The 25054-nt window shown below is 36.9% G+C and overlaps 1 protein-coding gene across 21 annotated transcripts in view; it reads left to right on the top strand.

Moving 5' to 3' along the window:
- TLL1 (tolloid like 1) overlaps positions 1 to 16968 on the top strand; it is a 126662-nt gene extending 109694 nt beyond the window's left edge. For all 21 annotated transcript variants that reach the window (XM_068187126.1, XM_068187125.1, XM_068187145.1 and 18 more), the window contains 5 exons: positions 1547 to 1672; positions 3050 to 3177; positions 7841 to 8054; positions 13024 to 13274; positions 14927 to 16968. In XM_068187126.1, coding sequence (XP_068043227.1) covers positions 1547 to 1672; positions 3050 to 3177; positions 7841 to 8054; positions 13024 to 13274; positions 14927 to 15061 — 854 coding nt within the window. In that variant the 3' untranslated portion in view covers positions 15062 to 16968. The remainder of the gene's footprint in view (positions 1 to 1546; positions 1673 to 3049; positions 3178 to 7840; positions 8055 to 13023; positions 13275 to 14926) is intronic.
- The last annotated feature ends 8086 nt before the right edge of the window (positions 16969 to 25054 follow it).

Here is a 25054-nt window from a genome sequence, read left to right as displayed (position 1 = left end):
TTGGGTTTGACTTGCAGAATTTACCTATAAATGCACATTATCATCTTCTAATATAAGTAGAAGCTGTTTTTTATGGAAAGACCTGTGAGTCAACAGGTCAGGTGCTGAATACATTTAGCAGAGGAAGATGACATGTGTGCAATTACAATGCAAACTTCCCTTGCTGTGTTACTGAAAATGAGCATCAGTAAGGGCAGGGAAAAAATGTGTGCGTAAGACAATGAAAAGAGACTTAAATTATCCATGGTGGCTTCTCATCTATAGAAATTCTTGCTGTACCTGATGAAGTGTGAAATGACACATTGCCTTGTTTGGAGATAATGTTAACTGTTGCTTTCTAAGGTAAATAAGACTGAAGGCGGTAAATGGCCTGCATTCCGACCCACAACAACCACACCTCTAGGATGACCAAAATTCCTTTGCTCTTTTTCCTCCTCTCTTTCGCATGTTGAAATGGCACATTTAGAAAAATACAGGGGAGATTTAATGTGTGTCTGTGTGTGTGTGTATATATATATGCATATCTTTTTATATCCATATATTTTTATATCCAAGGAGGTATACATATATGTGTGTGTATACATTTATAGTTATATACATGTGCACACATGTATGCATGTATGTGTATATCCATGTCAGGAGCAGTCTGCCTCTTTTAAAGGGACCAGCCTCACCTAAAGCAAGAACAGCTGAATGACATAGAAGCGTGGCAGCAGAGGCCTCTTGCTGCAATGACAGCCTGTTAATCTAGTTTGGCTTTTTTCCATGCAATGAATTTGTAGCTGTTTAATGCAGGTCATATTTCCTCCACTACTCTCTGCTTTATTTCTAACACACTAAAAGCTCTTTTGAAGGATTATATGTTAATAAACAGAACTGCATGCTATACTGTAGCTCTTGAACTGACTAATGCCAAATTCTTTATTTTTTTTTCTTTCAATGAAATGTTTTTCTTTTTGTGATGGTCTATAATGTCCAGATTCATTAAAAGTAAAGTATACTGTCACTTTGCTGGGGGAAAAAAGCCCAACTTATTAGAAAAGCTTATGTGAACTCTTTCTCTTCTTACATGTTTAATGTGTAGAAGTTGAAGTCTTTTTTGATCTATATGTTCCTTTCAAGATAGCAGCATTAAATTATGGAATTTGTACAAATCTGGAATAATTTGTGTTGTCCATAAACTACACTACCACTGTTTACTAAGATAAAACTGGATATTTATGAAACTCTTACCAGCTAAACCACTTGAAAGAGCAAAAGCTGGTGAATCTTTTACCTCCTTTGTTCTAGCTTGTTTTGCTAGTGTTCTTCTCCCTTAGGAACTAGTGCTCATTTCCTAGAAAGATGAGACAGACTCTTTGTGCCACAGGGCAAGGCTGCAGGCTGAGCAAAGAGTGACTAGAGCTAAGGCACCACAAGAATGCCTTACTGGGAAGAGTGACTGTGCTGTACCTTATCCTGCTCTGGCCTCAGGTTCCGTGCTTCTCTTGGTAGCAAGGTCTGCTGGGAGCTGTGTGCTCACCTGAGCTTGTGGTGTATTTTGTAGACAAGGATGAGTGTTCAAAGGACAACGGTGGCTGCCAGCACGAGTGCATCAACACAGTAGGAAGCTACGTCTGCCAGTGCCGGAACGGATTTGTGCTACACGAAAATAAACATGACTGCAAGGAAGGTGAGTAGGAAGACAGTGGAGTGGTTGGTTACACAACTGTCTTGCAGAAAGCCTTCTGCAGCTTTCCTTTCAAACAAAAGAAAGGAAAAAAATTCTTGGTGATGGGATGTTAGACATTTGGGCTTAATCACTACAACATCCTTCCCCTTTCCCATCCCCTCCATCCCCAGCATTTGTGTGGGCTGAGTTCAAGGTCCACAGGAATGAAGTTTGGAAAACTTGGGATCATTGGCACAGAGTGCTACTTTGAATAGTTCTGTGAGGTGTAGAATATTTAAAGCTCTGATAAAGTATTTATCTAAGGCTGTATTAAACACAGGGGTAGAGTTTCTGGAGAGAAGCCTGGTAAAGTTGTGATTAGCTGCTATCAGTAGCAGTTAGTTTCCTCACAGCCGGGTTGAAACCATATCTACCCTTTCTGGGTTTGTTTTAGGCAACATATTTAGACAATATAAGTTCCAGTCAGAGCCATATGCATCTTTCTTCCTCTTGGCTCTCTCCAGGTGTGGCTGCCATCAAGAAAACAATAGGTTTTGGGACTTAAGTAGAATTTAAATGAACCTCAAGTGTGCATTATCATATGAGCTGCTGTAATGTCTCAATGTTTTCTAGCATGGATTTGATCTGAGAGTAAAGACATGTCCTTTGTGAATCATTTGCATTTTCACTGGTTTTAGAATGCTACTTGCCCACTCTAAAAGTTTTTTCTCAAATAATTCTCTAATATTTAGAAAGCAAATTGAGATTGTTAGAAGTAAATACAAAAGTGCCTTCTTTTAGTACTGGGTACTAGTGGTTTAGTTGCAAAGTCAGTGACTAAGCTGCTCTTTGTACATACTCACAGTTTAGTCTTGGCTGTTCTCACATTATGTATATGTATACCTAGAAACTGTGAGCTACAAATCAAAGTGATTGCTCTGTAGTGGCAGTGAAAATTACCAAGAAGAGAAAAAAAATAAATTGTTTGAGAAATTTCTTTTGAAGTTGGACTAGTGAGACTTTTCATACGGATTTAGGTACTTATTTGTATGTAGGATGGGGGAATAGGAAAATACTTGGTTTTTATATAATAAATAAATAAGATAAATTTTTAATATTTATCTTATGTTTATTCCCATATAAGACTTTTTCTGAAAAAAAGCCAACCATTGTAAACAAGTGTATGTTTCACAACAATCCATAAAGAAACGTGCTGGGTTAATGGTCTAAAGCACATGCCTGAGGGGAAGAACATGACTGTGCACTCTGAAAAGCATACTTACCTATCTTCCTAAAGACCTTTTCCACTTAGTGGCTGCCCTGACAAAAAATAGCACTTTTTTGACTACTTCTGCATGCAGGCCCCCAGACTAACTGATGCTATCCCTATTGGCACAGCTGAATGTGAACAGAAGATCCACAGTCCCAATGGCATCATCACGAGTCCCAACTGGCCCGACAAGTATCCCAGCAGGAAGGAGTGCACGTGGGAAATCAGTGCCACCCCTGGGCAGAGGGTCAAACTGGTGAGTCTCTGCCTTCCCTTCCTTTTCAGCTTTCTTCCAGCAAATCAGCTTCTTAAATGACTGCTCCATGATATGAAACTGTTACTAAACTTTACTGTCAGTGTGCATCCCAGAGGTAAGCTATTTTAAAAACTTACTGAATCCTGTCCATTTCTGGCCAACAGGGACTACTCAGTATCGTAGAGTTTTGATTTAAGTTTATAGTGATTGGAAATGCTCTGTACACTGAAGGCAGGAGGAATGCTTTCCTCCTGTCAGACTTTACTATATCATTGTTGAAACTCATAAAACTTGTGCAAAGTTTTGGCAAATATGGCAGAGGCCATTTACACAAATTCCAATATATAGAAAAAGTAAAAATTTGAGTTGTGAACAGTCCTCTACACACACCTTTTCCTGTTCTTTTTTTTTGAGAAGGAAAAAAGATACAAACCCCCTGAGAATCTGGATTTCTCATTTAAAAGTGGTTTCAAGTTTTAACATAAGTAGAAGAGCAGCCTGGAGTAGATTTGTGAATTTTGTGTCCAGCTGGCTGAGGACAGTGCTGGTGTCCAAAGACAGGCCTAGCAAAGCTTAGATAGCTTTGCAGGTTTACTGAAGTTCTTTAGCCTCTGTATGAGGCCAAATGCATGGTGCTGCCCATAGGGTTTTTGCTTTGAGCTCAGCCCCAGCATTTCTTCAGCAGCTTACTTGCAGGACAGCTACAACAAAAGCTGGTCTTTACATATATTTAAACTTCATAAATTGATGTTTCAACCATTTTGGAGCAAATAAATTTAAGGAGAGAGAAGTCTCTGTTTCAGAGGTAGAAGCAATAGCCAGTACTTGTGCAGGGATGAAAGGTGTATTCCAATCTTATAACTGTTGACCTTAGCAAACCCTAACCCCTTGTCCTGGTTTTGGCTGGGGTAGAATTAATTTTAAGCACAGTGGCTGGTATGGGCCTGTGTTTTGGATTTGTGCTGAACAGTGTTGATAATACAGAGATGTTTTTGCTATTGCTAAGCAGGGCTTACACAGAACCAAGGCTTTTTCTGCTCACAAGGAAGTTGGGGTTGCACGGAAAGTTGGGGGGAGACACATCCAGGGCAGGTGGCCCAAGGATATTCCAGACTGTATGACATCATGCTCAGGATGTCAAACCAGGGGAAGCAGGAGGAAGGGGGTGGTATTTGGAGTGATGATGGGGTCCATATGATGGCTGAACACCTGCCTGCCCATGGGAAGCAGTGAATTCATTCCTTGTTTTGCTTTACTGTGTGTGCAGCTTTTGCTTTCCTTATTAAAATGTCTTTATCTCAGCCCACAAGTTTTCTGTCTTTCACACTTCCAATTCTCTCTCCAGTCCTACTGGTGGGGCAGTGAGCAAGCAGCTGTGTGGGGCTTGGCTGCTGGCTGGGATTAAACCATTCCTGTTACTCGTGCTGATGTGGGATTGTGTATTGATCCCTGTTCACCAAAAATAAAACAGTTGAACTGTACTGGAGGGGATGGTGGTAGTGGAGAATGAGTGGTGTGCATGCTCTGTCCATTCCAAGAGTGAAAAATAGGTTTCTAATTCAGGCAGCCTTCCTGCTGCTGCTTCTGAGCAAGTATTCTTCATACCGGCTGAATAAACTAAAGCCAGCCAGGTATAGGCATGTTACTGTAAAAGCTTTTCCAATACTTATACCCACAGCAGGCGAAATTCCAACACTCAGATATCTTCAGCCAAATATTCCAAGGTCTACTTTACAAAGAAAAGGTTTTTTTAAATTGGATTTTGCCAGTGGAACTGGAATAATACACAGAATTTTACTAGATAGAATTTTCAACAATACCTTCATGATTTGGAGTCTGAGATCTGCTCTTCTGTGCAAGCCAGTAGGGTCAATTACTAAATTCTATATGTACAATATCTTTAAGTTATGTTGTACAGCAAGGTCCCATATCAATAATATTAATACCATAAATTCCACATTGGATGATTGTTCTTTTCTTTCACACTGTATTTAAGTTAACTTTTCATAGTTTCCTTGTTCAAATTGAACAAGAAGTGAATTGGTTGTTTCATGGTAACAAACCACATGAGTTCTGAGGCTGTGCTTTCTTTTTTAAGAGGGATGTGTGTATAGAAACTAATCTTTTGTTGTGATTACCCTTGCTCTCCTAATAATTGAAAAGTGTCTTCCTGAATGGGCTAAATTCAAGTATTTAATGCAATTAAGAAGCCTATGAAAAAAAGGATATGCACTTCAGAACTTTTAAATGAAGCATGTAGATACAGATGGCTTTGAAAATGTACATAGTAGAGAGACTGATTTCCATGAGCTAATCAGCCGGATGTTTATAAGAGACAGACTTAAGTGTCTCATCCAGGCAGCTGTCCATAAGTGCCACCAACATATCTACTCGGTTGAGTGCTGTAGATAGAAGGGACTGGACGGTCAGAAGCTATATGTAACGTTTCTGAGCACCATTCCCACTAAGGAGACAAATCACGTGGGGTTAAAATAGTCATGGTGGGGTAGCGATTGAATTATACTACCAGCTTTATTAGATCATTTGTTAGCTCTGTTGGCAGCAACTATTCAGTTATGTTTAAGGGATGTTTGTGTACCAGTTCTTCTGTTTCAAACCTGCAAGGAACTGGCTGATTTAAAAAAAAAACAGACTGTCTTTGGGTGTTTTAAAATATCAGGCATTTTGAGATTTTTAAGGACTATGCACATTAAGATCTGATTTTCCTTTAAAAAGCAAGCTCCTTGCACTCTTTTTGGAATTGCTAGAATAGATTGCTATACTCACAACAGATTTAGGACTTTTTCTGGTCATATTTGGGGGACACAATATAATATGTACTGTGCTTCTGTGGGTTTGAGAATCCCAGTGAGAAGTCAAATATTAAAAATAATAGGTGTTTATTACAATTTATAGTGAGATATGCTTCCTGGAGAGTGTTGTTTTGGTTGAGAGTTTTTCATGCTAGTGAGAAGTGAACAAAAGAGATATAATTTTCCTCTAAAAGAAAATTAATTTCTTCAGGCTGCTCTTGGATCATGCCTTTTGCTCCCATTGATTCCAAGTTGGCTTGACTCAACACTGTGTTTAAGCAACTCCCTTACTGAGACTTAGTCTCTCAGCTTTCTGGGGTTTTCTTAATCCAGCAGATTTTATTTCGGTATAAATGACAACACATAGTTGGCATCATAAAAGTAGGATGGCTGACCACAATTTAAGAGCATCAGGAGTGACTGCTGTACATCTGTTTTCATTGCCTCTGCAGTTTCAGTTCCTTAATGTAAACCCCAAACTTTCACAGTGGAATGAACCTGCACCCACTGCATCATGCAACTCTTCACATAAAATAAATGTTATTCTGAATATTGAAGTTCTCTGGGAAAAAAACTTTGTGTTAGCTCTTTATATATTCTTTAGCTCAGCTCTTAATATAAATTTCCATTGCATTTCACACTCTCAGGATTCCACAAGTGATTTGGTAGGTCAGATTTGTTTTGGTGTGCCAGAGAGAATGCTAAATTGTGATATTTGCTTGGTATTTGATAGTTCCATTTTATTCCTTTTAATTATTTTTTTTCTTAATCCTATTCTGTTTGGGTTATGGGGTTTTGTTTGGGGCTTTCTGTTTTTTTTCATAAATAGTCAGCTACATGACTACTCATGAAAGCATGTGTACTTAGTGGTTTTGTGCTGTTTTGTTGAACAAAATAGATTTTGAATTCCACCTTAAATTGTAGCTTACTGTATAAAAAATTCACAAAGATGTATATTGCCTTCACAGTGTTTACATGAGGAGAAATTACCAGATATTAAGCTTCAGTGTTGTTAAAATTTAGCCCTGGTCAAAAAGTCTTATCTGAAAAAATATTAGATGTCCCCTTGAAGTTTGTTTATACCATTCTAGTCTTGGAAGACAGTCTTCCAGACCTGAAATGCAGGTATTAGTGGTATGTGTGTTAACAGTTTCTGTCAGGCATGGCATACACTTTTTAGAAATGCCTAAAATTTGTTCTAATGAACAATTGACACAATTTTATTGTTTTTCACAATTCTTTTGCTAGCAAAAATGTGACCTTAGCATGAAGGGTGAAGCCTGAAACATCATTAAGTTGTAAGAATAAAAAAAATAGATTTCTAAATAATAGATTAGAAAATATAACTTTCATGCATAAATCTTCATGCGGAAAAGTCATTCTCAGAGGCTTTAGTTGCAGTGCGATGTAGGTTTTAGAAAAGGGCAGGGGGGAGCCATTATGCTTTGCAGATGTTTCAATCAATCCTCAACAATGCAAGGAGCAGTAATTTCTGACTTTTTGCTGTTTTGAATACTCTGTGAAATTTGGAATAATCCTAAAAACAGTGCAAATTCAGCAGAAAGGCAGCAGTATTCTAGAATGAATATTTTCTCATAGGTAGTAGTTGTTGTAAAGATGATAATGCCTTTCTGTATGAAGGACGATGCACTCTTGAAGTTCAGTGTCTTAACTTTTATTCCATATTCTCAAGATCAATGTATTATTCAAATATACAGGCTTGTAGAAGCAGTAATGTTAGATCTGTCGTTTTAACTGCATCCTTGTATTCTGTAACATATTAACATACATATGTACATACTGTGTAAATACAGTCCCACAATGGGTAATTTTGCTTTTTTTTCCCCTAGACATTCAATGAATTTGAAATAGAACAACATCAAGAATGTGCTTATGACCACTTGGAAGTGTTTGATGGTGAAAGTGAAAAATCGCCAATCCTGGGACGCTTATGTGGCAATAAAATACCAGATCCTCTCATTGCTACTGGAAACAAAATGTTCCTCCGCTTTATTTCTGATGCTTCAGTTCAAAGAAAAGGCTTCCAAGCAACTCACTCTACAGGTCAGAGATCAGGATGTGCTTTTTACTAATAACTTATCCATTGTTCTTTAGTGGTAGATACATAGACCTTTTTTTTTTTTTTTGGTAGGAATGGGATGAGTTCACAGATGTAACAGCTGTATCTAATGAAGCCTTAAGCCCAGTAGAAAAAGTCTGAGATTGCAGAATGTATTCTGTAATATTTTAGATATTCCTTTCTCCCTGTTTCTTTCTCCCATAGGTGAGAAATTAAAAGGTGTTGCAATAGAGTCAGATAAGAAATGAGGTTCCTCAGGATTCATGACTTGAGATCATAAAAGTGATACTCTTTTCACTGTATTTGTAATGACAACACTTAACTGGGATATGTGATGCACTTCCATTACTCTTCTGTTCTTAGACATTAATCTGAGTTTCTTGTAAACAGATACTTCTTTCCTGTAGTGCTTAAAAGGAAAGACAAACCAAAGAAGAATAAGAAAAAAGCATTAAAGACTTTCTTAGGACCTTTAGAATATAATGTTCTTCATATTTACCATTCAATTTTCTTGTTTGGCAAAAGTCACTGAAGTTGGAAACAGTGGTTTGTAATTGCATTTATAGTCTTTTTGGGACATTTTCAGTGTATAGATTTTTCCCCTGACGTTGCTTGGCTTACAGTGGCCTCTAGTGCTGAAGCTCTGAACATCCAGTGCCTGCAGTAAAACAAGGGGATTTGGAGCTTCTTGACCTTTACTTTAATCTTCAATTGTAGTGCCTGTCTTTACTTTCCAGAATTAATTTTTATTTATCCAGGCAATAAATAATTCAGAAAATATTTCATAAATATATCTTCTAGGAGATAAGTTTTAATGACAGGTAATAGTTATGAATAGAATTATCAAGGTAATGAGTTTTATTACATTGTAATAAAAGTTAATACTATACAATAATTTAATAATCTAATTGTAATATTACAAGGTCAGTGTAATACTATATTACCCAAAGTATCCATCAAGTTGATGTGTAATGCTCAGCTAAAAAATCCTCATATTTATCACTGCTGGCATTTTGTTTTTTCCTTCTGATTTGTTCCAAATAATTCAAAATCTTTATTAATTTAATTTCCTTTTCAGAGAAACACAGTAGACAACAGTATACGAAATCTTTATGATCTGGGCCTTGAAAGTGAAAAGTTTAGCTACTTGTAACTCGGTTTGTTTTTCTTGTGGAAAATCTTGTTTTACAAGCATGCAATGTTTTGCTTTCCCTACTACAGTAACATTTTCCCTTAGATGCAAAATTGGATTGAAGTAATAATTACCCATTTTTAATTACCTCAGGGTATATAGTTAAAGGTCAGAACTCTTGCTAGAACAGGTGTTGTAAAACTGCTGTTTCATTTCTTGTCCTCACTTTCAGTTTGCAGAACTGGAGCAGCCAGTATGTCAACAAAGTTCAGATGTATACTCCCTAAATTCTAAAGATTGCAAGTTTTGTTACGACTTGCTGAGTTTTATGTGCCTTAAATATAAAAACATTTATAGCATGGACAAGCATGTGCTTTTCTGAGAAATTGAGAAAAATAAAATCTACCCAGTTTTTAAGAATGCTATAAAAAACTCCAAAGTTTACCTCCTTAAGAGAGGACATTTATTTCTGTCAGCTGCTGTTTCACAGACTGCTCCCTGAGATGAGCCCTCATCTCTGGCAGGTACCTGGAGGTAGTGTTTGAATGAGGGACAGCTCAGGTCTTGCAGTCTGTTCCCCCAGCCTTGAGCCAAACGCAGACACTCTGGGAGAATTCTGTGAAAATTTTACCTCTGTGCTGTGGGCATATGTGAATGAACAGATACCTAACAAGTGTATGGGCAAAGGATTGTATTCCCTTAGTTAATCTTTTCTAGGAAAAAATGATTCAGTGGTGTGCAATGGAAGTAGACAAGGTTGCATTCGATCCTGCACAGCTGTGCAGACAGGGAATGCTGAGGAAGGTGCTTCCGTCACTTATAACATGCTGGCAGAACTCACTCAGTGAAAGGACTGCTGTAACACAACAGCAGTGAATGAGTAGCTGGATTCTGTGCCCAGAGCTGTCTCTGCTGCTGCATTCCTGGCATCTTCATGATTTAATGGCCCCTTATTATTCCAGTAGATGCTGTCGATGATGATGATTTCCCTTCTATGATACTTTTTGGCATGAAGTGCTATCCAATTTCCAAATTTCCATTTACTATTTCAGAAAACAGGATAAAAATGTAGCAGCAAATACAGTAAAGCTTAAAAAATAAACTGGATTGAAAGGCTTCCTTGGGTGGAGCAAAACTTATAAAAAGCTGTTTTGAAAGTGCAATGCAGTTTTAGAAGGAGATTGTCATATTTTCCCCTCTCAGAAAAGGCATAACCCATCCAAGAGGAATTAATAAAAATGCTCCTGACAGAACATTAAGCATCTTTGTTCAGGGAGTGATCTGATTGCCCTAACTCAGGCATCTAGTTCTCTTCTGGACAGCTTCATTTATGGCACCTAGCCTCCAGCCACTGCTATAGGAGGTTACAGATCTACTGTAGCTCCTCAATGCTGGGAGGATATCTCAAACCAATTTGGATATCTCAGATGTCACTAAGTTTAGATGCTTATGTTGCTTCCAAAATAGCTGTAATAATTCAGTATGGTAGTGCTGAATCAAATTTATAATCTTGTTTCATTAGTTCAGGTGGTGTGGATTTAAGCTTTTCCCAACTGTCTGGCTTGTTTAACAGACAGCAAACTACTGCTTGATTTGTTCTTACATTTGTAATAAGCCTCAAAGTCCCCAGAAAGGTCATGAAAAATGAGAGGTTTTTGTGCCTTAGCTGATCTAGAAAGAGTCTTTCAAAGCTCTTTGAAAGACTTTCAAAGCTCTTTGAAGCTGCGAGATCACCATGGTTTTACAAGATGGACATATTTCCTTACAGTCAGAAGCAAACCCCCTGCCTACAGCAGAGCAGCTGTACCTGCACAATGGAGCCCACAATGGGTTAGCCCTGGTACCAAAGCCAAGCAAGCAGTGCTGCATGGCTCTGCTCTGTTCTGTGCCTGTCCCACATGTCCCAGTGCAGTGCCTCGTTGTGCAGGCTGGATGTAGACTTCTGAAACTACAGCTTAATTCTTAAGAAACTGAAAATTTGGCTTGTAATTTCTATGCTAAAATATCAGGCTATAATCTGTGAGAGAAGGGCAGGGGAGCAGGAATGGCCACTTTTTGTGGTTGTATGGCTACAACTTCCTTTTAAGCTCCTGTCCTCTGTAGCAAACAAAGGGAAAGAATGCAGACAGTTCATTAAATGTTTTCTTTTTTGCAGCTGTTTGGTGTCTGAGGCAGTGAGATGTTCCTAATTATGGCAAGAGTCCTGTCAAACAAAAAATAAACCCAAAACAACCCCCTCTCCCCTCAACAAAAAAAAAAACCCCAAAAACCCCCAAAACAACAACAACAACAACAAAAAATCCCAAATGAAACTCAAAATAGGGAGCAAAACCAGTCAGTTAGAATATCAATGAGAAATAACTGTTTGAACTACTTGCTGATGTTTTATTGTGTGTTCTTATTTATTCTTTAAGAGCAAAATATTTGAAATTTCAGATTGAGCTGATCACACATAATGGATTACTTACATAATTTATATTTCCTGGTTTTATTCCTTTGTTTGCCTATTAAGAAAAAAAACCCACTCTTTTTAAAGAGTAAGGATGTGGTCATTACCATTATTAACTCTCAGCTGATATGTGACTCCTCACAATATAGTAGTGCAATTGGTCATGTTTAATGTGGCTGAAGTCTGTGAAGTAAAATTCAAAGTGTCTCTTCACCAAAGCTAAGAAAGATTTGAATCTTTCTCTTTGTTTCTAAAATGAACAATCAATAATATCTACATATTTTAAAATGCAGATAAAATTCTCTATTTATAAAAATTAAATCTAAACTTGTGAGTCTCAGTGTTTTGTTCAAGCTCATTTGCACTTGATGTTTTTATCAAGTGCTATAAGAGATGATTTGTTCTTGATGAGAAACCAAAACAAAATTATTCTGTTTGCATTTAAATATTCGTACATGTAAAGTAAATAAGTCTGCACCCACCTTTTGGAAACATGATGCATTTTGGAAACAATGCATTTTTTCTCTTAAGTACAATTTTCATCTGTTCTTCATTGGGCTATAATAACACTTTTACTTACTTGTTTTACACCTTATTCACCTATGCACTAAAGCTAATTCTTATTTAAATTCTGACCTGTTTGAGTAGTTACAAACAAGCTCTAAAGGCCCATATTGATTTTACAACTGCATACAAATAGAGATTTATGCTAAAATAGTGGTTTTGACAAAAGGCACGGATCTCCTGTCCAAGGCTTGCCTCAAGAACAGACTTTCAGCTACAAGACTTTATCTGGTAGCAGCAGCTTTCTTCTAGCCCACTCTTTTGCAGAGAAATGCCTGCCCATGAACTCCGCAGCAAGCAAGGCAGTAAGCTTTGCAGTGGTGTTTAGTATTGAGCTGCCTCTTCAGGTGCCATATTATGGTTAAAGCTGACACTACTGTGAAAAAACAGAGTGTTGCACTCAGTCACTGACTACAAGTGTGCTGGAGCTGATCCTCCCCATCACTTACAAATGGTGCCATTAACTCCTGTGGAAGTCACCACTGCTGGCCCCAGGAATCTTTCCAGTGCCTACTCAAAGACTGCCATACTGCTTAAAACCACATTCCTTTGGTGTTCCCTGTCTTCATCTTTCAATTGAAAATTATGAACTATGTTCAAGTGTCTCTAGTTATAAAAGAGAATTTATATAATAAAACTCAGAATGATGGAGTTATATTCATACTGTGTAGTACTTCTCTCTCAGCTTGTTTGATTAACCTGCTTGTGACATTAAAATGCACACAGCCTGAATGAGACTGGGCAACTATGAAAAGAAAACACAAATTTGCACTGAATAAGCTTCTTCATCTTTTTCCCCTCCATTTAGAGTGTGGTGGTCGTTTGAAAGCTGAACTCAAGCCCAAGGACCTGTACTCACATGCTCAGTTTGGTGATAACAACTACCCGGTTCAGGCAGACTGCGACTGGCTGCTGGTGGCTGAGCGCGGTGCTCGCGTTGAGTTAATGTTCCAGACTTTTGAGGTTGAGGAAGAGGCAGACTGTGGCTATGATTACGTGGAGCTTTTTGATGGTCATGATAAGACAGCAGTGAGACTTGGTCGATTTTGTGGATCTGGGGTAAGTAAATAGGTAGAAACATTTTTTTTTTCATTTCTATGAAATGAAGAAGAAAGGCAGGGCAGAGGAAGGTAAGGGTCATGAGATTCAGTTACTACACCTTATACTGAAGGTACTAGATTATCTATGTCAGATTTTAATGTATAAATTTGCAGGCTTGTGGTGCAATCATTCCCTTGAAATATTTTCATCAATAAATATTCTTACCTATTTTTTGACTAAAGTATTGTTATGTTAAGCTTTAAGTAGCTGGCAGTGGCATGTTGATCAGCACACAAAGAAAGGTTAGCAGCTTTTTTTTCTTACATAGAGGGAAATGCACCAATGTTGAAAATTAATACATTAAAGTTCTTTGAATTGGAAAGAAGCCACATTTAAAGTAGGAGAGGCAGCTGGGAAGTATTTATAGTATGCTCATTGACTTTTAAGTCTTATTTTTGGGAAAAAAAATATTCTCCTAACTTGGGTGATTAATATGGGCCTTAAGAAAACCGTGAAATCCTATATGCATTCTGGCACGTTTTAACTGTGAGGCATGGAGGAAATTGGCCAGATGACACCCTGGAAGTGCTGTATCCTATTTCTCATTTTAGACTTGCACTGGTCTGCTGGCTGCCTGCCTTGTGAAAACTGGTGCAATGATCCCACAGGTCTTCCTCAATTCTTTATATCTGTGCCAGTGCAAGCACACTTTTGTACATATACTCTTTGCCTAGATAAAAGGCTTCAAAGACGGTATAAGATGACAGGAACTCTTAAGTAATTATGTATCACTTTTTTCAGCCTCTGAGATCGATCAAACATCTCAGTCATTCAGACAAGTTACCTGTAAACTGGCTTAAATCCTTTTAGTGCATTTTTGAACACTAATTAATGCTGCACAAAAGGTGCTTCCACTTGAGCTGTAGGGGATGTATTCTAAGGGAAATGCTAAAACTAAGTGTAAAATCTACTAATTTACACAAAACAATATTTTTCTTTGCAAGTTACCATACAAGTAGAAGGGCAGTGAGCCAGAAAATGGGCTGAATTATTTTCTTCTTTTAAGGGATTGGCTGGAATGGTTGCGCATTGGTGGTGATGGTTTGGTTCTGATAAGATGTAAATGAATTGCTTCAGATGCCACATAGGATAGATACAATTAAATAGAAAAGCTATTGAAAATAAAAAGCAAAATGATTCAAACTGCAGTGGGAAGAAAATGTATGTTAGTACATACTTCCACCTTCTTAACTTTAGAAGGAGGATTTGGTAGTTCAGCTGATACTTCAGATCAATGTGCTTCGGTAATAAAACAGGGCATGGTGAGTGCTGTGAAGAATAAGATAGAAAATAGTATTGGCCTCTGTTTATCTAAATTTAGAGTATTGTATATGGTCCTGCCCAGTCACTTACTTTCTCCAGCAGAACTAGAGAAAAACTAGGAGTTTAGGTTATTTCCTCAGACTGCTTCTAAAATTCCTAGCTTTTAACTGAGAGCACAATGAGATAGAACTATTCTGTCTGATGATGTCAGATGGCATTGTATGAGACACAATGGAATTACATGATGAAGTGTAGCAGGAAAAGCAAAATATTCATAGAGGAAAAAATAGTGTATGAATACACTGAGTGGAAAGATAATTTTTTTTCTTTTTATTAATTTATTTTAGCCACCAGAAGAAATTTATTCAGCAGGAGAATCTCTTTTACTTCACTTTCACACTGATGATACAATCAACAAGAAAGGATTTCATATACGATACAGAAGTATAAAATATCCAGATAGTGTGCACACCAAAAAATAACACAAGAACCTCTATGCCAGAAAAGAAGAGTGAGAAAGAAAGAACGCACAGTGAAAAGGAAGGAAGGCATGTCTTTTTTTTTTTTTTTTTAACTGAAGTTATTAGCACAAATGTTTAATAGAAGTTCAGTTGAAATGCTGACTTATAATACCAGAGACTGAAATAAAATAAAATAAAATAAGAAAATCACCCACCCCAGTGAAATAGTCAAGACGACGATGTACAGGCTCCATACTTGACTGTCTCTGCAGAGCTTGTGAAAGGACTTTGCATGCAGGGAGAATATAAAAGATTTTGTTCATGGTCCAGTATTTGCTAGAACCGCATGTGGATTCAACCAGTTTCCTTCAGGGGAAGTGACCCTCTAGACCATTCTTCCTTTTGACAGTTGTATGGTGTCTAGAAGGAAAAGAAGCTCTTTTAGGTCACACACTCAAAATACTGTCCTTCTACCTAGTTGTTTTGACTTTGAATCCTGCATATGGCGTGTACAAGGACTTGAAAGAAGATATGAAATGGGAAGACCTTCCTGCATTGTTCTGTATTTTTTACAAATTCACCTGTCATATCAGGTTATTAGCATTTTGAAACTGGAAAATCCTACTTCTGAAACATAACTGATCTATAGAGTATTTTGTTTTACTAAAGACTGAGATGTCTGAACTGTTACATCAGTCATCACTAGTGATGAATCACTAGCTGACTGAATTTTAATGGTGTAAGCGTCTGAAAATGTTTGGTTTACTGGTTAAGTAAGCTATCGCTGATGATGTGCTCTTATTTTGCACTGAATATAGAAAGAGACTGAAATGAAAACCTGTCCTGAATCAAAATCTGTATCCATGAGAAAGAGAAATGGTCAAGGATCATCTGAAACTCTTCCTAAAGAATTTGTTTTCAGCAGTACATTTGGAACAACTGCTAAGCTTTATTTTTTTGGACCTTTTTGTGAATGAGCTATTTGCCTGATTCAGTTACTCAGAAATGAAGCTGCAGTAGTGTCCAAAAGACATGTTTCCCAAAGAGGTTTTTGTTAGTTTTTTTCCTAAGAGTAAGACTATCCATGATGGTGAAGCAAAATGAAACAACAGACCCAGGATCTTTTTGATATCAAGTGTGAATTCCTATGGTGCTATTCCATGAACATTAAAAAAAAAAAAAAAACAAACCAAGAAGTTTAAGACTTTTGAGCCAACAGTTTGCAGATCACGAATGTCTCACTATACCTGGCTGCATCTGGAGAAGGAAGGCTTTACTGCTCCGATGGAAAGTGGGTTGCAATGGCAGTGCTATTCCTGTGGAACAACTACTATTATTGCCTTAGAATCCTCGCACACAATCAGACAGATCTTCCTGTAGATACACTCCTAATTTGATAAATAATTTGACAACTTGAGCATCTTAGCATACACTAACAAAAGGATTTTCAAGCAAAAGCCCCATCTGCAGAGAGAGATCATCTGCTGTAAATACAGAGACCTGCTTTTGATGTAGAGATATGTTACATTTAGGACTGAGATATTCTATGTGCTTTAGGCCATACATGGCTCTAGTCATAATGTATATGCATTTTGTAAGTATTGTATGAATGAGTGCTCCAGGAGAGTGAGAGGTGTATTGTATGGGTGAATATGGAATTGTTTCTTTATGTGCCAAGTTCTATCAGGACCCTGTTTGACTGTAGCAACTTGTCTTTAAAGGCTTCATAGACAGATAACAAGGACTTCTAGTTTGCAAGAATCAAGTTTAAATGAAGTATTATGTTTCACTTACAAGAAATATTATTTTGATATCCTTTGATGTAAGTTGCTACTCAAATTAGCTTAGTTTTTTGTTTCCTTCTATGAACATACATTGGCACTAATAAATCTGACCTTTTTTATAAAAATAAAAACTGAATGTCTGTATAGTCTCTTTGCTTGTTTTAACAGCCCTGTTATTACTCATATGTATTTTTCTTTTTAGATAGCTGATGTGTAGTTTAAAAATCTAATAATTTCTGTGTTTTTATAATGCTGCTCCATTGTCTTTTTGGCTCATTTTTCAGGTTATTTGATCAAGAAATGAACTACAGACATTTTCTCCAAGGTCTTTTACTACAAAGTTCAAGCAGAGATATTACTAAAGTTAAAAAATGTGTATTCTTGATGTTGTTACATAATTTATCAGCTGGATGGAATTCCAATGCTTGAATTTCTGAAAGGAAAGCAAGCAGCAGCAGAAGCAGTGTCTCCCTGGCATGGTTAATCAAAAGGAACTGGGAAAGTCTGAAGCTGAGAGGAAATCCAAGTTTCCATGCTGTCTTATTTTCCACTTTTCTGTTCTCATCTCCCCACAATATTATCTCTCTCTGTTTGCTAAAGCCTTCATTTTCTCTAAATTTGGCTTTCTTAGTCCCCTCAGGATTACTCTAATAACCACAGGGTTGAGCCAAGATCATTACTTTTTGCAAAGGTTTCTTTTGTTGTTGTTGATTCCTACAGATCCCTGTATAAATCCTGCTGTCCTAGATTAAATAGTGCAGCAGGAATGGATGGAGAAGAGGTTGGACTGGGGGCAACACATTATGGTGTATTTCCAAAACCCTGTGGAAGGTGATTCTTTATGGTCATGTTAAAGTATTGCTTTTGAGCACAGCATTGATGGGATTTTTTCACATGGAATATGTAGAAGTCAGAAGAGAGTAGTTGCCATAACTTTAAATACAAAGTTTGATTTTGCTTCTCTGATTGGTTATTCCTTTGTAGATCTCATATGCTTCAGAGTGGTGAAAATGCAGAAGGTGTTCTTAATGATTATCTTGCTGATAAATGGACCCATATGGGTTCTATCTTCTCACTGGCCATGATTCTAGTGAGTGCCTCGTGGTGCTATCAGATGCTATTAAAAACACAGCTATTTACAAGTCCTAGGAGGTTTTTCCTGATGTAATGAAAAATGACATATGCAGTGAACTCCTCCCTTATAGGGGAAGTATGCCTTATAACTAGCCTAACAATAAGAAAACAATGAAAAAATAATTTATTTTGATTTTTGAGATAGTGAAAAGTAGTGTGGGTTATCCACATGTGCAGTTCTAGCTTTGAAGTCTAGTTACAGTGCACTTACTGGCAACATTCCCATCAGGGTGAAGATGATACTTGTTCTGCTTCCTATTTGACACAAACTTTTTTTGACTGTGGCAAAGTCACTGGATTTAAATTACTTTTCCTGAAGCATATCATAAAGTTTTCTTCTCAACTACATAAAGAGCTTCTGGTGTGCTGAGTATTATTCTTTAATGTTAAATTTATCATAAACTGTTATTTTGATGGAATGTACTGGTCTTCATGGTTGACAGGTTCTTGGAGAATTGAAGTCTGTGGCAAATGAAATCCTATGATCAATATCACACTCAGGTAAGAGGGAAGGTAAGGTATGTTTGTGAGAAGCTTTCCTTGTGTCCTTAAAAAACCCTCCCATACAAACAAAAAAGACAAAAAGAATAAAAGTCAGCAGTGAAAGGGGTTGAAATGGTTGCCTTACATACAAGCTGTGGAGGTCACGCTGAAGTGAATAAAGCAAGGTAGGTGCACACACAGCAGATATTCTGTTCTTTGCTGACCTTTTGTTATAGTCTACAACATATTTGAGTAATATTGCCTTGCTGTGAGACCCATGAAATAGCGAGTTGACCTAAGCATGGGTAAGAGCCAAATCAGATCCTTAACACAATATTGCAGCCTTACTTTTTCATTTAAAGCAGATTGCTTTTGAATCACTGTAAAAATTAAATTCATTGGATGGAAGCTTTATCCACCTGGGGAACCAGTTTTGCACTTTGCTATGCTGTCAGGATGCAAGTGGCACACCTAATTTGTTCTAACAGAGGAAATTGTTGTTGACCTCATAGGCTGTGTGCATGCTGCACTAACTGTGTACTGCATCACCACAGAGAGTGGTCACTGCCGAGGCTCACTGGAACTTTCATAATTACATGGTTATGTTCTGCCAAAATTTACAAATCTCAGCGTTTTAGAGACCTGATATGTGTATGCAAGTTCAGGAAAGTATTCAGTCTTAAAATAGACCTGGCCAGTAACCAGAGGAGAATTTTGCTTTGACTTCAGGTCTGAAATTGGATCCAAATGAATAATAGGAGGGGATGGTTTATATCACATTAGCATACCTGATCATACAGATTGGCAGAACCTTACCCGAGACTTGCTCTGAAAAGACTTGCTCTGATTTTGATTTTATCATTGTTGATTATGATTCAGTTATTAATTGGTAAGTCAAAAAAAAAAAAAGAAGAAAGAGGAGCCAGAACAAAGTGCCTGAAAAAGCAAAATATAAAGCTATCACAGATACAACTACATTACATTGAAAAAAAGAGTCTCTAAAGTCAGCACTGTTACTGATATGTTATTTTTTCAATGCATCCTTCATATTCTTTAAAAATGCTTTATGATGTATTGCTTTCACGTCCCTAGGGAACAGTTAGATGACTAATTGCATTGGTTAGTGAATTTTTCAAACAGTGAACTGAAGACAATCTAAGAAATAGCTTGTTTTGGTTCCTAATCATGTACATCTAGAGTAACTACCCATTTGTGAGAGGGGGTAACACTGGGCTATAGCTTTTACAGGTTGAGATTTTTTTCTCCCCCTCTAGCACTATTAATTTTTTCTGCTCTAAATTATATACTTGGGACAACATTTTAATGTTACTCTGCTTGATTTAATTCAATTAATCAAAATAATAAGCAACTGCTTAATATTGTTTCATGGAATTGGGGTGAATGAAGTCTGATTAAAAAAAAGAACAAAGGGAAAGCACATTTTGCAAGTTAGAAAATGTTCTCATTTCCCCTGATTTTTCATTCTGAGTTCACAAAGAAAACAAGATGTAGCAGTGGCAAAAAGTATTTATAGTACAGTGGTATTGGGTGGACAGCAAAAGGATACATTAGCAAGGCTTAAGTATCTCTTTTTGGATCCCATTTCTGAAATTGTTTTCCTTGGTTTTTATTTGTAACCTATTAAATCTCATAATAATGCAAGATTAAGTGATATGACAGACAACAAGGGTTTTTTTGTGCATGTGAATGTCTTCAATGGCCTTCAGTTGTAGTAATTCTCCTTGTGTTGTTGCAACTACTGGAAAGGATCCCTGAATTTATGCATGTAGATTAGACGGTCTTCACTGTGTGATAGCAATATCTGAAATACAAGAATGCTAATAATCATTAGGAATATAAAATCTTTCAGAGCATGCTCAATGAGCTTTCTCTCCTTCCACAGTAATGTTTCCTAGGGATGTGTCAGGTGTCTACACAATGAAATGCAATGAAACAAAGTTATAGTGAAAAAGGAAAGATGAAAAAGACTCACATATGGCATGTCGTTCATGGAGCAGAGTGAGATTGTTTAGAACACATTACAAGAGTATATGTGGGAGTGAAAAAATGAATCTGAACAGTACAATATTTAAGCTGAGTGTCAGGAGACCTCTTTAGTATTAGAGACTGAATAGTTTCCCAGGGATGATAGTCCCATCCCTCAAATGTCAGGAGCCATATCGTACACAATGTTGTCTAACGGAGATAGTAATACCCAAAGGTGCCTTTCAGTTATGAAACTCTGCTCAAATTTGTGCAAAACATTCGCTATATGTTCAATTAATTTAATAGTAATAGCAATACAGCTTTGTAATTGAAAGAACTGTAGAAGAAGAAGAAAACACTTCTATTACAATAGATAGAATACAATAATGACTCACATCTGCAACCTGGACATCTTGAGAAATAATTCTCAAGTAGAATATTAATATATAGCAGGTGTCGACAGTTGTTGAGATGCCTTTACGGAATTGATGTTCTGAAGAGCTGCATGGACAAAACCTGACTTCTTTGAGACATCTTTACTAATGTGCTTGCCTTTCTTACGCTGTTGCTATTTCTTCTTATAGTCACGAGAAAAAAAGCTTTAACTACTAAAATCCAGAGCCTTGACTATGCTATATAGGAAGACCATACAGAGCTGAAAATATTACCTCTTGACATTTAATTAAATACTTTAAAATTCTATTTGTTATTATGTCAGCAATGTTATTGTGAAGACATTGAATAAAATGTCTTTGGAATATTTCTAGGTAATCACAGTATTAACTTAGTTTTTATCCTTTTAATGTGAAACTTCCTTGAGATAGCTGCACCATTGACATAATGCTTTTTAAAATGTGTATTTTAGAGCAGATAAATCATGAATTTTCTTAGTCAGTTTTCCCTGTGGGACATAAAATTACGTTAGTGTTACTTTTAGTTTACAGCTCTATAAAGTATGGGCTGATTCATGATATCAGTGGAAGGAGTTGTTTTGTTGGCTTTTTTTTAATGCTATAAAGGAGAATCTTAACATTTGGGAAATTTAGCAAGGGCTAAATGAATTTAGTGCATGGTAACCCACCATTATGCCTGTTAATGGTGTGGGAGGGAGAGATGCAAGCAGGGAGGGGCAGTTCTCAATGTTGTTTACACAAAATCTGGCTCTCAAATACTCTATTGCAAAGGGCATGTTAGTGTTATGTTTATGTATAGCCAGAATGAAAGTTCTGCTGAGAACTTTTCAAAGTACTTTTGTTTCAGGAAGCCTTGAGAAAATATTGATTCTAATTAAAATAGCTGTCTGAATAAAAATCAGACTTTTATTATTTTATTTTTTAAAATTTATTTTAGAAGCATTGATTCCAAGTCTTTCTTAGTGTTGGTTTGGCAGATCTGGGAATGAAAGGCTTGGGTTTGCCTTTCTAAAAGGACCTTGGCTGAGCCTCTCCTTTCCTGAGGAGACAAGCAGAGAAGATGGTTAGTTTTCCCCTCAAAAAGACAGTTGGCAATCCACGCAGTTGCTGATTTTTACCCAAAAAAACTTCGATTGTTTGTTGGATTCAGTGTGTCACACTAAAAACAATGGAAAAAATACTTAGAAATATAAATTGGATTAAATTTGTTTACTTTATACTGAGACTACTTAACCAAAGTCAACCGGGAGCAAAGACATTAGCCGAAGTAAGATTACATATGTGCAGTTGCCTCTCTTCCTTTTCTTGAGAACAGCATATATCCCGTCTCTTCTGGGAAGCCACAAATTCACTGCTTTTATTTAAAATCTCAAAGCAAATGACATTGCAAGAGCAAGGTGGAAAAAAAAAGGTTTTGAATCTCTAAGCTTCAATTGCTGAAAGCAATTTGATGTTGTCACAATGCACCTTCATAAGGAGCTCCTGAATATGAAAATAGGATTTGACTACAGTGTAGAATGACTGAGGAAGAACAGAAAAACTGAAATGTGGAGATAAAATATGGTGCTGTTATTGCTTCTGCACGTAAGGGAAGACCTTTATTTTATTTTTACTTTTGATCATGATCTTCATAGCAATATGCATACGAATACAGAAAATACCCCAAACGTGTCCTTTAAAATCCCTTATTCTGTGTGAAGTTGTTGAATGAAGAACAGCTGTTTGCATCCTAAGTGAGATTGATTGTTTCAAGTGAAAAAAAAAAAAAAAAACATCTCTGGAAAATAGTGTTCAAATGAAAAATGTGTGCTATTGCCAACATCCCCAGTGCTTGATGTCCTTCCAAAAAGGAGGACTACAGTTGCCTGTTATGGCACTTCATTAAATACTGTGTTCTGATACAAGTCACCTGAGGAATACTTCAGAATTTGTTGTTCTGTTTCCCACTTCATTTATTCAAAGTGTAAGAAACACAGTGGAAATCAGACATGAGTTTGTAGCAAAGTTTATGGTGGAATAACATCAGGATTGCATTTTGAAATGGATCCCTGGCATGAACAGTAGAGTTCTGAAAGAGACCTACAGTTACCCCAGCCTACATTCACATCTTGCCTATTCTGTATTTTGTCATATTTCTTCACTGAACTGAATTCCCACCCAGAAAATCATTTATCAAGATGCTTTTTAAAAGTTGGTTTCATCTTTCCCACTGGAAATTTCTTTTGAGGAAAATTGTCTCTTCTAGACCATCATAATTAACTGCTCTTTAATCAGGCATGAAGAAGGGAGAGACACTGTTTATACTCATTTCAGCTAAATCTTAGTGGCTAATACGGCATCGGTTGTGACATTGTTTCTTTTGATTATTCCCTTATGGACTCTGAAATAAATTGTGAGTGCTTTGAAGAGGATATGTTGGATTGACTGAGTATGAGTGAGTTTTATGTTGGTTAGCTGGCTTCTCTTATTTCATTAAAGTGCAGTAATTTCCATTCTATTCCATATGTCTCAAATATATTTCAATGCAAGAGTAGCTCACCAACTACTATTTCATTCTCTAGCATTCCCCTACCCTTCCACACAGCAGTGCAAGTTTTAAATACCAGTCTCACAATCTTGTTTTTAAGATAAAAGCTCTGATAAGCAGCGTTTTCAGTCACCAGACAGTCACTAAGAAGAAGCAAAAATTACATAAAGAATAGATTAAAAAGATAATATTTCAGCAGGTTTTTGTAAGAAAAAAAAAAAGGCCAAATTAATCCAGGGGTGAGAGAAATCTAATGAATACAGGAGGAAATGGAAAGTAGAAGACCTTACTTTCTTAAACCGGTCCTTTTCTGTTGTAAAGAATATGTGAATGGTCGGACAAAACCAAGGCTAAGAAAAATGTGAAGAGGTTTGTGGTGGGTTTAGCTATAAGAGAGTTAATTTTCTCCAGAGTAGCTCTCTTTTGGATTTGTTCTGGAAACTGTGTTGATGACACAGCGTTTTTTTTTGTTATTGCTAAGCAGGACTTGCGCCGAGTCAGGGCCTTTTCTGCTCCTCACCCCACCCAGCCAGTGAGGAGGCTGAGGGTGCACCAGGAGTTGAGAGGGGACACAGCTGGAACAGCTGATCCCAGCTGACCAAAGGGATATTCCATACTATAAGACACCATTCTCAGCAATAAAAGCTGGGAGAAGAAGAATGGGGAGGACATTTGCAGTGATGGCTTTTAAATTCTGTACCAAGGGTGCATCTCATGCAAAATGGAGGCAGAAATATTGGTTGTGGCCAGGCACTCCACAAAAGCTTCAGGGATATTTATAGAGGTAAAAGCATTTCATTGAGGTTTCTTTAAATGTCGGGCATGTTGTCATTTTTCACGTTTTTCTCTTTATCATAATATATCATCTAACTGCATTTGGCTTAGATTGGTGGATGAATAGCAAACCTTTCCAGTTTTGAAACAAACTTTATTATCACTTTTTTTTTTTTTTTTTTTTTTTTTGTTCTGTACAGAATGGTTTAGTAATTTTTACCTTATTTTTATGAAATCTACAGACTATAGCACTCTTCTCATGGCCTGTGCCAGGACCATGTGTCATTCATTTGGGATCACATGATCAACATAGGTAACATCTAGTCTGATTTATAGAGCTGATGATTGCTATTAATAAGCATCAGACTTCTACAGTATCTTTATTGCTGTATAACATAGCAGGGCCTAATGGCCATATCCAGCCATTCTGTGTTTTTCCAAGGTCTGTTTTTCATCCTGCAACCCTATCCAAAATACCTGTATGGGACCCAAAGAAAAGAGATAGTATCAAGTCATTAATTAAATCTTGTAAGAAAATTTGTTCCCACAACTAAAGTGATTTGAAATAACTATTGTATGCTGCAAAAACACAAATAACAAAGATATATTCTTTCCTGAAATGCTGTTAGCTTTTACTACTTTATGGATTTAGCCCAAAGAGCGTGGTGATGGATTTAACCCAAAGAGCATGTGGAATTTTGAAATTTTTTGCTGTTCCTTCAGAAGGCATACCATGTCTAAGAATAGATAGACACTCATACAAAAATGGAATAATGTAGTTGTTGTGACATCTAATGAAGTAAGAAATGCAACACCACCTTCCACTGCATTCCATATTTGTCATATGTGTTATAAAATAAATCACCAGCAGCTTTCCTTTGGAATTTTCTTTAACAAATGCTGGACAGAGAAA

The sequence above is a fragment of the Anomalospiza imberbis genome, chromosome 4 (genome assembly GCF_031753505.1).
Source record: "Anomalospiza imberbis isolate Cuckoo-Finch-1a 21T00152 chromosome 4, ASM3175350v1, whole genome shotgun sequence".
Lineage (NCBI taxonomy): Eukaryota > Metazoa > Chordata > Aves > Passeriformes > Viduidae > Anomalospiza > Anomalospiza imberbis.
This window is presented reverse-complemented; position numbering and strand designations above follow the sequence as displayed.